This window comes from Cinclus cinclus, chromosome 4 (assembly GCF_963662255.1).
Source record: "Cinclus cinclus chromosome 4, bCinCin1.1, whole genome shotgun sequence".
NCBI classification, from domain to species: Eukaryota; Metazoa; Chordata; class Aves; order Passeriformes; family Cinclidae; genus Cinclus; species Cinclus cinclus.
This window is the reverse complement of record NC_085049.1, coordinates 2,215,688-2,227,000: the sequence shown is the minus strand read 5'-3', so window position 1 is coordinate 2,227,000 and position 11,313 is coordinate 2,215,688. Positions and strand designations below refer to the sequence as shown.

General features: G+C 42.8%; 1 protein-coding gene across 3 annotated transcripts; it reads left to right on the top strand.

Moving 5' to 3' along the window:
- Positions 1–3,320: 3,320 nt before the first annotated feature.
- Positions 3,321–10,717, top strand: STRAP (serine/threonine kinase receptor associated protein). Of its 3 annotated transcripts, none has more exons than XM_062491584.1 (10): positions 3,321–3,487; positions 4,536–4,671; positions 5,412–5,493; positions 5,749–5,821; positions 6,463–6,559; positions 7,463–7,600; positions 7,965–8,101; positions 8,726–8,875; positions 9,345–9,410; positions 9,724–10,717. In XM_062491584.1, the coding sequence occupies exons 1-10, from the start codon at positions 3,376–3,378 to the stop codon at positions 9,783–9,785; spliced, it is 1,053 nt and encodes a 350-aa protein (XP_062347568.1). In that variant the 5' UTR covers positions 3,321–3,375; the 3' UTR covers positions 9,786–10,717. The 3 variants fall into 3 exon arrangements, with proteins under 3 accessions (XP_062347568.1, XP_062347567.1, XP_062347569.1); XM_062491583.1 differs by having other exon boundaries at positions 9,718–10,714; XM_062491585.1 differs by lacking the exon at positions 3,321–3,487 and adding an exon at positions 3,504–3,877 and having other exon boundaries at positions 9,718–10,713.
- Positions 10,718–11,313: the final 596 nt, after the last annotated feature.

Sequence of the window (11,313 nt, the reverse complement as noted above, 5' to 3'; positions counted from 1 at the left end):
TTGAGTGAATCCTGAGTTAGGCCTAGCACCAACTTTGGAGACCTTAAAAAAAGCACATTTAAGGAAAAATGCAGACAGGTTTATTTTATTTCTTTTTTTTTCAGAATTCATTCCACATGTCCTTAGTTGTATTTCCAATACCCTATAGTTCTGGTAATACCCTATATACTGGGATGTCTAGATTCTATAGTTTTCACATCTCCATTGGTTTTCTCCTTTTCTGATTTTCAGCTATTTACTGGCAAATTTGAAGTATTTTTTTTTTTCCTTTCTCTGCCCATTATGAACTTTGTGTCTTCCTAAGTGGATGTCATAAGCTTTGTGCAGGTGGTAAATCACACTCTATTTAATAAAAGACAAAATCAATCGAAGCCATGAAATCATTAAAAGTAAATTTCCCCAAACACAATCTTCCCATTCTTTCTGTTTCTCAACTTTGAATTTTAAGCAGGTAATTTAAACCTAATACTAAGTTTTTCTTTGTACTGACCCTTAGGATAATTTTTTTCCATTGAAAAAGCTGACAACATCAGTTACCAGGAGAGTTTTTTAAAACGTAAAACCAAACAGCACTTCTAGCAAGGAGACACAGCCCCATGCTTAGATAAGATTTTTTAAAAATGTAAATATAGAAGTAATAAATTTTTGTTTGGAAAAAAATCCAGAAAATCTTAAAGACACTGGAAAGGTCCAGGGGGAAACCCGCAGCTCTGAATGGAAAACCTGTTGCTCTATGATACAGTGTCAGTGTGCTGGAAAATGAGTCACGAAGTTACAAAATCTCCAGGAGTTACTTCTGAGAACTCTGGAGGTGAGAAAGAAAGTACCAGAAGAAACACAGTGTCTATCTTTCAAATAAAAAAGCTGCGGAAGTCTGCAGGCAGCTCCAACCTCAATTTCCAGTTAATGACTTTAAACTTTGGTTAATGATTTACAACTTTCCCTAGTTGTAAGGCTTAAGAGAAAAAGGAGATGATTAACTTTCAATCTTTCGGATTCTTAGTTAAGAGAAGCACCGCTCCCCTCATGTCTGACTAAGGGCAGTGACACATTTTCAAGTGCCATCCTTAGATGGCAAGTCCAGACACCACCATCAGCTTGTCCTTGGCATAAAAATGCCCAAACGGGCGGGTGCTGCTGTGTATCCCTGAAATCTCCACATCCCTGCAGAAAAAGAGAGGTTGCATTTTGGCAGGAGTCACTTGCTGCTGGTTTAGGAGTGAACAGGGCACTGAGGGACATTGGCTGCAGCCCCGGGGCTGAGTGAGGATGGATGGATGGATGATGGATGGATGGATGGATGGATGGATGGATGGGTGGATGGATGGATGGATGGGTGGATGGATGGATGGCTGATGGATGGATGATGGATGATGGATGGATGGATGGATGGATGGATGATGGATGATGGATGGATGGATGGATGGATGGATAGATGGATGGATGGATGGATGGATGATGGATGGATGGATGATGGATGGCTGGATGGATGGCTGGATGACGGATGGATGATGGATGGATGGGTGGATGGATGGATGGATGGATGGATGGATAGATGGATGGATGGATGGATGGATGGATGATGGATGGCTGGATGATGGATGGCTGGATGATGGATGGCTGGATGATGGATGGATGATGGATGGATGACGGATGGATGGATGGATGGATGATGGATGGATGGTAGATGGATGGATGATGGATGGATGATGGATGGATGGATGGATGGGTGGAGGGATGGATGGAGGGATGGATGGATGGATGATGGATAGATGGATGATGGATGGCTGGATGGATGGCTGGATGATGGATGGATGGATGGGTGGATGGATGGATGGGTGGATGGATGGATGGATGGGTGGATGGATGGATGGATGGGTGGATGGATGGATGGATGGATGGAGGGATGGATGGATGATGGATGGATGATGGATGGATGGATGGATGATGGATGGATGGATGGATGATGGATGGGTGGGTGGATGGATGATGGATAGATGGATGATGGATGGATGATGGATGATGGATGGCTGGATGGATGATGGATGATGGATGGCTGGATGGATGATGGATGGATGGGTGGGTGGATGATGATGGATAGATGGATGATGGATGGATGATGGATGGCTGGATGGATGGCTGGATGATGGATGATAGATGGATGATGGATGGATGGATGGGTGGATGGATGGATGGGTGGATGGATGGATGGATGGGTGGATGGATGGGTGGATGGAGGGATGGATGGATGATGGATGGATGATGGATGGGTGGGTGGATGGGTGGGTGGATGGATGATGGATGGATGATGGACGGATGGATGGATGGGTGGATGGATGGGTGGATGGATGGGTGGAATGGCGAAGAGGTAGCTGCTCCCAGGGAGCAGGAGGGTGGCTGGATGGGATGGGGTGTCATCGCTGTTCCCTCATGGACTGGCATGAAAGCACAAACAAGACGGAGAGGAGCTAGCTATTCCCTCATGAAGCAGGACTGAGGGGATGAACAGGATGGTGAGGAGCTTGCTGTTGCCTCAGGGAGGAGGGTAAGGGATGATCAAGATGGTGAGAAACTTGCCATTCCCGCAGGGGGTGGGATGAACAGGGGAACCAGGAGCTCGCTGTTCTCTCAGGGAGCGGGATGAGGGATGACCAGGACAAGGAGCTCACTGTTGTTGTTCCCTTATGGAGCGGGATGGGATCACCAGGACAGCGAGGAGCTTGCTGTTTCCTTATGGGACAGGATGAGGTATGAACAGGACGCCAAAGAGCTCGCTGTTCCCTGAAGAAGAGGGATGGTGGCTAAATGGGGTGGGGATGTCATCGCTGTTCCCTCACAGAGTGGGATGGGATGACCAGGATCGCATGGAGCTCACTATTCCTTCATGGGGAGGGATGAGGGATGAACAGGAGCACCAGCAGCTTGCTGTTCCCTCATGGAGCGGGATGAGGGATGGCCAGGCCCACCATGACCTCGCCGTTCCCTCACAGAGCGGGATGGGATGACCAGGATGGCCATGACCTCGCCGTTCCCTCACGGGGCGGGAGGAGGAATGGCCAGGCCCACCATGACCTCGCCGTTCCCTCACGGGGCGGGAGGAGGAATGGCCATGCCCACCATGACCTCGCCGTTCCCTCACGGGGCGGGATGAGGAATGGCCATGCCCACCATGACCTCGCCGTTCCCTCACGGGGCGGGATGAGGCGCGGCGCGGGCCCTTCCCCCGGCGGGGCGGTGCCGCCGCGGTCGCGCCCCACGCTGACGCCCGTCCGCCGGGAAGCGCTTCCTGCCCGTCACTTCCCCGCCGCCGCCGCCGCCGCCGCTCCCGCCGTGCCGCCGGACTCGTGCCCTGCCCAGGCCCCTGCTGCCGCCGCCATGGCCATGAGGCAGACCCCGCTCACCTGCTCCGGCCACACCCGGCCCGTGGTGGACCTGGCCTTTAGCGGCGTCACCCCCTACGGATATTTCCTCATCAGCGCCTGCAAGGGTGAGCGGGACGGGGGCCGCTTTGTTCGGGATCCGCCGCCGCGGGGGTGGGCGTGGGGCGGCCCCGCCGCTCGTAGGCCGCGCATCGCCGTCCCGAGCGGTGTCGGTGCGGACATGGCCCGGGGTGCTGACACCGCGTCCGTGTGCTCTGGAATGACGAGGGGAGCGGGCAGCCCGTTTTCTTTCCTGGTGCTTCGTTGCCGGGCTAGCCGGGGGGGCGGCGGAGCCCCGTGCGGCCGCTTGGGATCGCGGCTGGCGGAGGGGGTGGGAGGTGTCCACAATGGTTTGTTTGTAAAACTTCCCGTTTTGCAAAAACCGCCTGTGCGCATGGGCTTGGATTTGGAGCCAGCTCCGGTGTGACCAGGCCAGCTGCCTTGCCTTGCTGGACACGGTATGATGGCATCTCTTTGCTCGCTGTGGGAATAGCATTTTATCTTTGTACGTGTATATTTTAATTTTTCGCGTGCATAAGTTTTAAGGGGCATTCCTTTCTGCCTTGAAGTGCTTCCAGTTCGGCTCTACATCTTGTGTGAACAGCTCTACGATGGCCTTCCAGAAAACACTGATGATAGGAAAGGCTTTCTATTGCTGCTTAATTTTTGTATCGCTGTATGTTTTAATCATACCTCACTGCAACCATGAGACTTGTCTCTACGTACTGATGGCCTTATGGTATTGATCCAAAGTAAAAAAAAAAAAAAAAAAAAAAAAAAAGCAAACCAAATCTGTCCTGCCAGAAGAAAACTTCGGTAAAAATAAAACCTAAATGAAATGTCCCTTTCTACCTTCCTTCTATCTTAAAGTTACAGACTTTTACCAGGAAACTTTTTTCTCGTTTGCAGTAGCATTTGAATATCTGTACGGTTTAGATGCATGCAGCAAGTATAGCTGCACATCTGAGAACTACAGCTAAACCTCTCTGCAAAGAGTGGCTTTGTAAAGTGTGAGGAATTTCCACATGCTGGTGCAAGGGAATGTTTTTTCTTTAAAAAAACCCCTGTTTCCTTCTTTTACCGTGTTGCCTGAATTTTGGTTTTGTTTTGGTGAAGATGGCAAGCCTATGCTGCGCCAGGGAGACACGGGAGACTGGATTGGCACGTTTCTGGGTCATAAGGGTGCTGTTTGGGGTGCCACCCTGAACACAGATGCCACCAAAGCAGCCACAGCAGCAGCAGATTTTACAGCGTAAGTGGTGAACTGTCTTCATGGGCTGTATTTTGATTTTGCTCTGTAGCTCTCTGGTGACAACATAGATGTGCTAAATTATTGATTCATTTGTTTCTCTTTAGTAACTGTTAGCTTATTTTTGGCTAGCCAAATTAAAACCTGGACTTTTACCTTCTTGAAAGCAGCTACAGTTAATTCTGTCATGATGAACAGCTATGACCACTTGTTGATGTGATTAATTGTCATACTGGTTTACTTTTCCTTAAGTTCTCTGTGTAGCTCTAATCTCTGGCACTGTAGTTATAGCAAAGTTGAGAGAGGGATTTTTATTTTTCGTCTAGCAGTTAGCCTCTTTTTATTACAAGAAACTTCTACTGAATTAGTTCTTTGATTTTTTTTTGTTGTTTGTGCTGTTTGCAGTATTTATGACTATTTTGCAAGTTGAATCTTGTTAGTAGAGGTCAAATTCTGCTAATGAAGTTGTAGAGAAGAGCCACCTTTGTCTTCAAACCGAAGTGTTAACTAGTATGCGTGGTCCTGAAGAAAATCATAAAGTGGTGGGATAGTCCAAAAAAAGCTGTAGTATAAAAAAATTACAGTATTCTCACTGGCTAACTGGGTTACAACTTACAAGAATGTAGCACTTAGAATAAAATGTTGTGGTGGAGTCAGGAAAGATTGCTTACAAATTCATCTGACTGTCCAGGTTGATGTGTCCTGGTGTTTCTAAAGCATGAATGTTTCCTCTTGCTGTTTAGCAAAGTGTGGGATGCTGTGTCAGGCGATGAACTGATCACACTGGCTCACAAACACATTGTCAAAAGTGTGGATTTTACACAGGTATGAGAAACCTTTATACCTTATTCACCAGGGAAATAAGCTCTTGAGTATGTTTTGCTATTAGTTACTTTTTTGCTTTTTTATTGTGTATCTTAACAGGTAAATAGTCTAAAATGCGGCTGCTCGTTTTTAAGATTGTAGGGTAAATGTAGCAAGTGTGTTAGAGGCTGTCTGAGGGAAAAAGCTGTGATTTTAACTCACAAAGGCTGTATTTTGATTCAACATAGAGTTGACTCTCTATAACTTCTGTTTCAGGATAGCAATTATCTGTTAACAGGTGGACAAGATAAGCTCTTGCGTATCTATGACTTGAGCAAGCCAGAAGCAGGTGAGTCTGCTTTTAAAACTGGTTCTTAGAGATTTTTTTTTTTTTTTAAGTTCAATAAAAGCTCTGAAATTAAGGGGCTGCTTTCTGTTACGAATCACAGAAAAGAAAGAGTCACAGAATTGCTTGGGTTGGAAAGGCCCTTAAAGATCACGTGGTTCCAAACCCTCTTCTATGGACTGCTGGACCAGGTTGATTAAAGCCCCCTTGAACCTGGTCTTGAACACTTCCAGGAATGAGGCATCAAGCAGAACATGTTTCAGTTCAGTGCAGAAGCACTTGAAATTGGTCTAATTAATTCAAATTTAATCATCTGAAAGAAAAAAAACAAGACTCCACATATGTGTGGACTTTAAATTGTGTTTAATTGTGTGTTTAAATTCATGTTGATACTGGACTCTTGATGGCTGGTAGGAAACCAGAGAACACTGGTGTTCACCTAGTGAAGTTTTTGAAAGCTAGGCAGTCAGCTATCCACCTTGCATTTATCCTGTTCCTGGAACATGATCTACAAATAAAGTGCTTGAAGTAATTCTGCAATCTGTAATAAATTGAAACCTATGTAGCTTAAGGAAGCCCTTGAACTGCTGCATGCCATTGTTTAATTTTATTACATGTATTAAAATATTTGGCTTTTTTTTAAGAACCTGATGTTGTCAGTGGACATACTTCTGGTATTAAAAAGGCTTTGTGGAGCAGTGATGACAAACAGATTCTTTCAGCTGATGACAAAACTGTCCGGTAAGAAAAAGTAACTTTGAGTTTTCTTTCTCATCATGCTCTATGTGAGGATGTGGTCATGTTATTTTGGTAAAGGATATGAGTAACAGAAGTTACCTGATCCTAGGTTATTGTAGCTGCATGTTCTGCTGTCAGAGATCATTTTGCTAATAGTTCTAATTTCTCCATAAACATGTGCTCCTCATAAATGTGTTCTCCCTGATAAGAAGAGGTGGTCTTTGAGAACTGCATAGAATAAACTTATGCCTTTTGTACTCCTAAAGAAGATGAGTTTGGAGATGAGGTCTGTTGCATGCACACTGTCATGAGCTATTGCTGCTTTGTCTTCTTCAGTTTCCTAGTGTTCAAGATAGGCAAGAGCAAAGTCCTGTTTTTCTCCAAATTGCAGGAATAGAAATGCAGCAGTAAGCTAATGAATAAAGATTTTTATTTGTCATAGCAACACCATTTAATTTCTGTTTAGATACCTCTTGCACTGCTAAATAGAAAACTCTATGATGTTTAATGAACTTCTGTAAATTGGGATTAGTACCTCTTCATCTTTTGAAATAAAAAGACAGAATGGAATCTTCAAGACTTGCTTCAAGATCTGTTGCTTAGGAGAATTAAGCCCAGGTTGTTAATCTCCAGGAGAATCCCTGAGTAGTTAAACGGTGTGTGTATATATAATTTTGTGTTGTGGCATTAAGCTGCAATGGCAGCAGTATTTTGATAAAAAGGAATGTGCCTTAAGCTTGGCCTAGGTGAGAATGCAGATAAAGCCACTGAAGATCTGAAGTGGAATCAAACCATGTTCCTTGGTGGGTGCCTTTTTTGATCCAGGTCTTGCCATGGATGTGAGATGGAAAGTGATTTACAGAAGTTGTCTGACAGTCGTTTTTTCCCTTTTTGTTTCCTTTTAAGCCTCTGGGACCGGAGTACCATGACTGAGGTGAAGTCACTAAATGTGGCAATGTCAGTGAGCAGCATGGAGTATGTTCCAGAAGGACAGATACTGGTGATAACCTATGGGAAGACTATTGCTTTTCATAGTGCAGAAACGTGAGTGCACAGCTCCAGTTTTCACAGGTGGCTTCTTGTGGGTAAAAACTGGCTGTACAAGGCCAGAATCACCAAGCTGTCAAAACTGGCATCTCTGTGATGTTTCAAGAAAGGAAGTTATATGCTTAAACGTATTCCAGAAAGTAGTTCTGTATGTGTGAGCTTTTGTTTTGCTTATTCTAAACTCATTTCTGACTTGACAAGCATGATTTGCAGGTATCCAAACTTGTTTCAGAAACTCTGTGGGTCTGTATTCTATTTCTGGTAAAAGCAGTTGAGATTAGTAGAATCACAGTTTTCTTTGCTCTCAGGATCTTTTTTTCTTTTTTAATATGAACTTTATTAACAAACTTTTCTCCCTCAGTCTAGAGCAGATTAAATCATTTGAAGCACCTGCTACAATCAATTCTGCATCACTTCACCCTGCGAAAGAATGTTTGGTTGCAGGTGGTGAAGATTTTAAACTCTATAAATATGACTATAATACAGGAGAAGAATTAGGTATGTTTGTCTCCTATTATCATAAAGGAGTTCTGAAATAGGTATTAATAAAATAATGACCAGTAAATGAAACTGTTGTACTCAAACGAGGTCTTAGCATGGCATGCTGTGCAAGAGGATGATAAAATGGTATAAAATAAGTTAAACGTTTTTTGCTATCTCAATATATCTAATCTTCTAGAACTAATTAAAACATCCAATAATTCTCACCTCTCTTAAAAAAAATCTCATTCTGTATTACTATAATAGTTGTATGTTAAATTGTCATAGCATTCATTAGATATGTCAGTTACAAGATTTAATGAAAAATATGATGTGTTGGCCAAATTTGTTTCCAAACATATTTTCTTACTGATCCAGTCCTCAATTAAAATTGTGGAAGGAGTGGTTGATGGAACAGAGCATGTGTACCCCATGCTGCTGGCTTGCTTTGCAGTTTTGTTTAGAATAACTAAACACCTTTTTCCTTGCAGTTCATGAAACATTAGTATCTTGCCTGAAGTAACCATTGCTGACACACCCGTACATGGAAACTGTGTTTAGTATCAGAAACTGATGGTTTTGTACTAGATCTCAGTTGCTGGCTGAAATTTGAAATGGATGGTGTTGCCTTGTTCCCTTCAGAATCTTACAAAGGGCACTTTGGTCCCATTCACTGCGTGCGATTTAGCCCCGATGGAGAGTTATATGCAAGTGGCTCTGAGGATGGCACACTAAGGCTGTGGCAGACAACAGTAGGGAAAACCTATGGCCTTTGGAAGTGTGTAGTTCCTGGTAAGTGTGTGCTTGGTCCTGGTGAAACTTGGAAACTCCTGTAACTCCTGAGGGTTTCATAGCTGTTAGATTGAAAGATGTATTTTTGTAGCTGTCATGTAAGCAATTAACAGCATACCAGTAAGCTTTTTGAATATAGGCACTTCATGGATATTTAAGCCAAGAGTCTGGTGTATTTTTATGTTATAGAGCAAGAAATATGTGATGCCACTTTTATCATTCTAAGGAGAGACTCTAGAAAGAAGTGTGGATGGTGGTTTTATTTTATACTGTACTCTGATTCTTTCAGCTTGGGGAGAGTAAAAACAATAACTACGTGTGGATATTCATTAATAGAATTGCTTGCTCAAGTGTTTCTCCTCAACACTGAATTACATGGAAATTACTTTTTTTTTCTTTTTAAATTAAGGTGGATGGGTGGGTGGAACTGAAGGTATTGACTGTTTGTTTTTCTACTCTTTCTCTACAGAAGAGGAGAATGCAGAAGCAGCAAAAGCAAGGACTACCCTTCCAGGAACTGCAGAGGAGGAAATAGGTAATGAATTGAACTGTCAGCTTCAACTGCCTCAGTGTTAAAAGATAGTCAAGATGATAGCATTCCTTAGTAAGCAAGAAGTACTTTTCACTCTTTTCAAAAGACCTTTGAATGCATTTGCCTGACATTGATTATGTGGTTAAGTGTCACACTGGTGATGGAGCTGTGCATGCAGAACAGGTGGGGTAGAACAGCTGTATCAGGTTGAATGGGAAAACAAACTGAACTGGTCTCTTTAAGCAATCCCTGCAACATTTCTTTGGTTTCTATATCTAAAGTGAAGCTAAATAACACCCTTTTTATTTAGTTGCAGAAGAAATTGCCTCTGAAAACTCAGATACAGTGTACAGCTCAACTCCTGAAGTGAAAGCCTGATTCCTGCAGCTGTTACGTGGCACATGGACATGTGAGACTAAATCAAGTGAGCAGTGACAGACAGCAGCCTTGCAGAGAGGGCTCCCTGCGTGGGGCAAAGAGGGGCAGTAATTGATGAGAACGCGGTGGCACTGGCTAGGTGTTGTCTGTAAGAGAACTGAGCATCCAAATAAAAACACAAAAGACAAGTAGTAGAGTTCTGCTGGCTTTTTGGCATAACTGCCTACTGTCTTTTCAAAGAAGTGTGCAAGCCAAGGTCCAGTCTCTCCAATCTCAATTAGACTCATTGTAGTGTGTTTTCATTATTACAAAGAAGAGATACAATGGCGTTTACCTTTTTTTTTTTTTTTTTTTTTTTTTGAAAGTTGGAAAAATTGGCTCTAGTTGAAAAGAAGGGATTATGTACTTAAAAGTATTTGGTTCGGGTTTTGTTTCATTGTATGCTGCTTCTGAATGTTTAACTGTTTTCAGTTGTCTAAATAAAATGCCTCTCCAAACTCGTACATTACTTTTGAGTTGGGTTCATGAAATGGAAAAGCAACTGCATTAATCACGTAATCCTTGGCATCTTGGGTTTGTACTATAGAGAGAGAAAGCAAAAGAATGTCTTAGTGTTGGTACAGAGGGTGGCAAGTTCTTTGATCTGTAAGCTTTGTATCTTTTTTATTCTTTAAAGTTTGAATGTAAACATGAGTCTTCAAAAAGAAAAACAGTGAAAATTCCTAAATTAAACGTGCTGCCTGAAGTATTTGGTTGTACATGAAAATATCAGAGGCTGGCTGCAAATCTGTGTAAAGCCTGGGTTTAGTCCTCCAGACTGGATAAAAAAGTTACCCTTTCAAGGTTATAAATCATATTTTCTTCATTAAAGAAAGTAATTGCCATTCTTTCACTTGTCATTTCCTTTAATGTTGTGCTCAAAGCTTTACATAATGCATTCTGTGTGGCAAGAAGAAAGTTGGAGGTATATTTATTCACACACATTTTTATTTTTTCATATTCATACTTGTCCTTACTGTCCTGTTTTTGCAGACTATACCTATTTGCAATTGCCTGTTTTGAATTTTATTCTTAAAACAAGCGACTCTGATTTACAGCTAAATGGTTCAGTCTTGCTAACTCCATCTAGTACTGAGCATAAAAGTTTTATTTTACAAATTGGCTGCATTTAAAATGAGGAACTTGGAACACCTTGCTCCAAGGTGAAACCTGTTGCGTGCTGTGGATTTTATTCCATATTTGCAGTAGGCTCTATAGCATTTCGTAGAGATGTGTGGAATAGAATCTCAGAACCATTTAGCTGGGGAAAGAAACCTTTACCATCAAGTTGAACTGTTCTACTGTTAATCTGGTTGTTCCCAGGTTCACCAGAAAACTATATCCCTCATTCTGCATTTACAGCTTGCTCTGGGATGCATAAAAGTGAAACATCTAATAGTTTTAAAATGCTAATACATAGTAACAGCTACTGAAATACTGGAAGAAATGAAACCCCAACAAAGCTGAAGTACTGTTACGTACAAGTGAT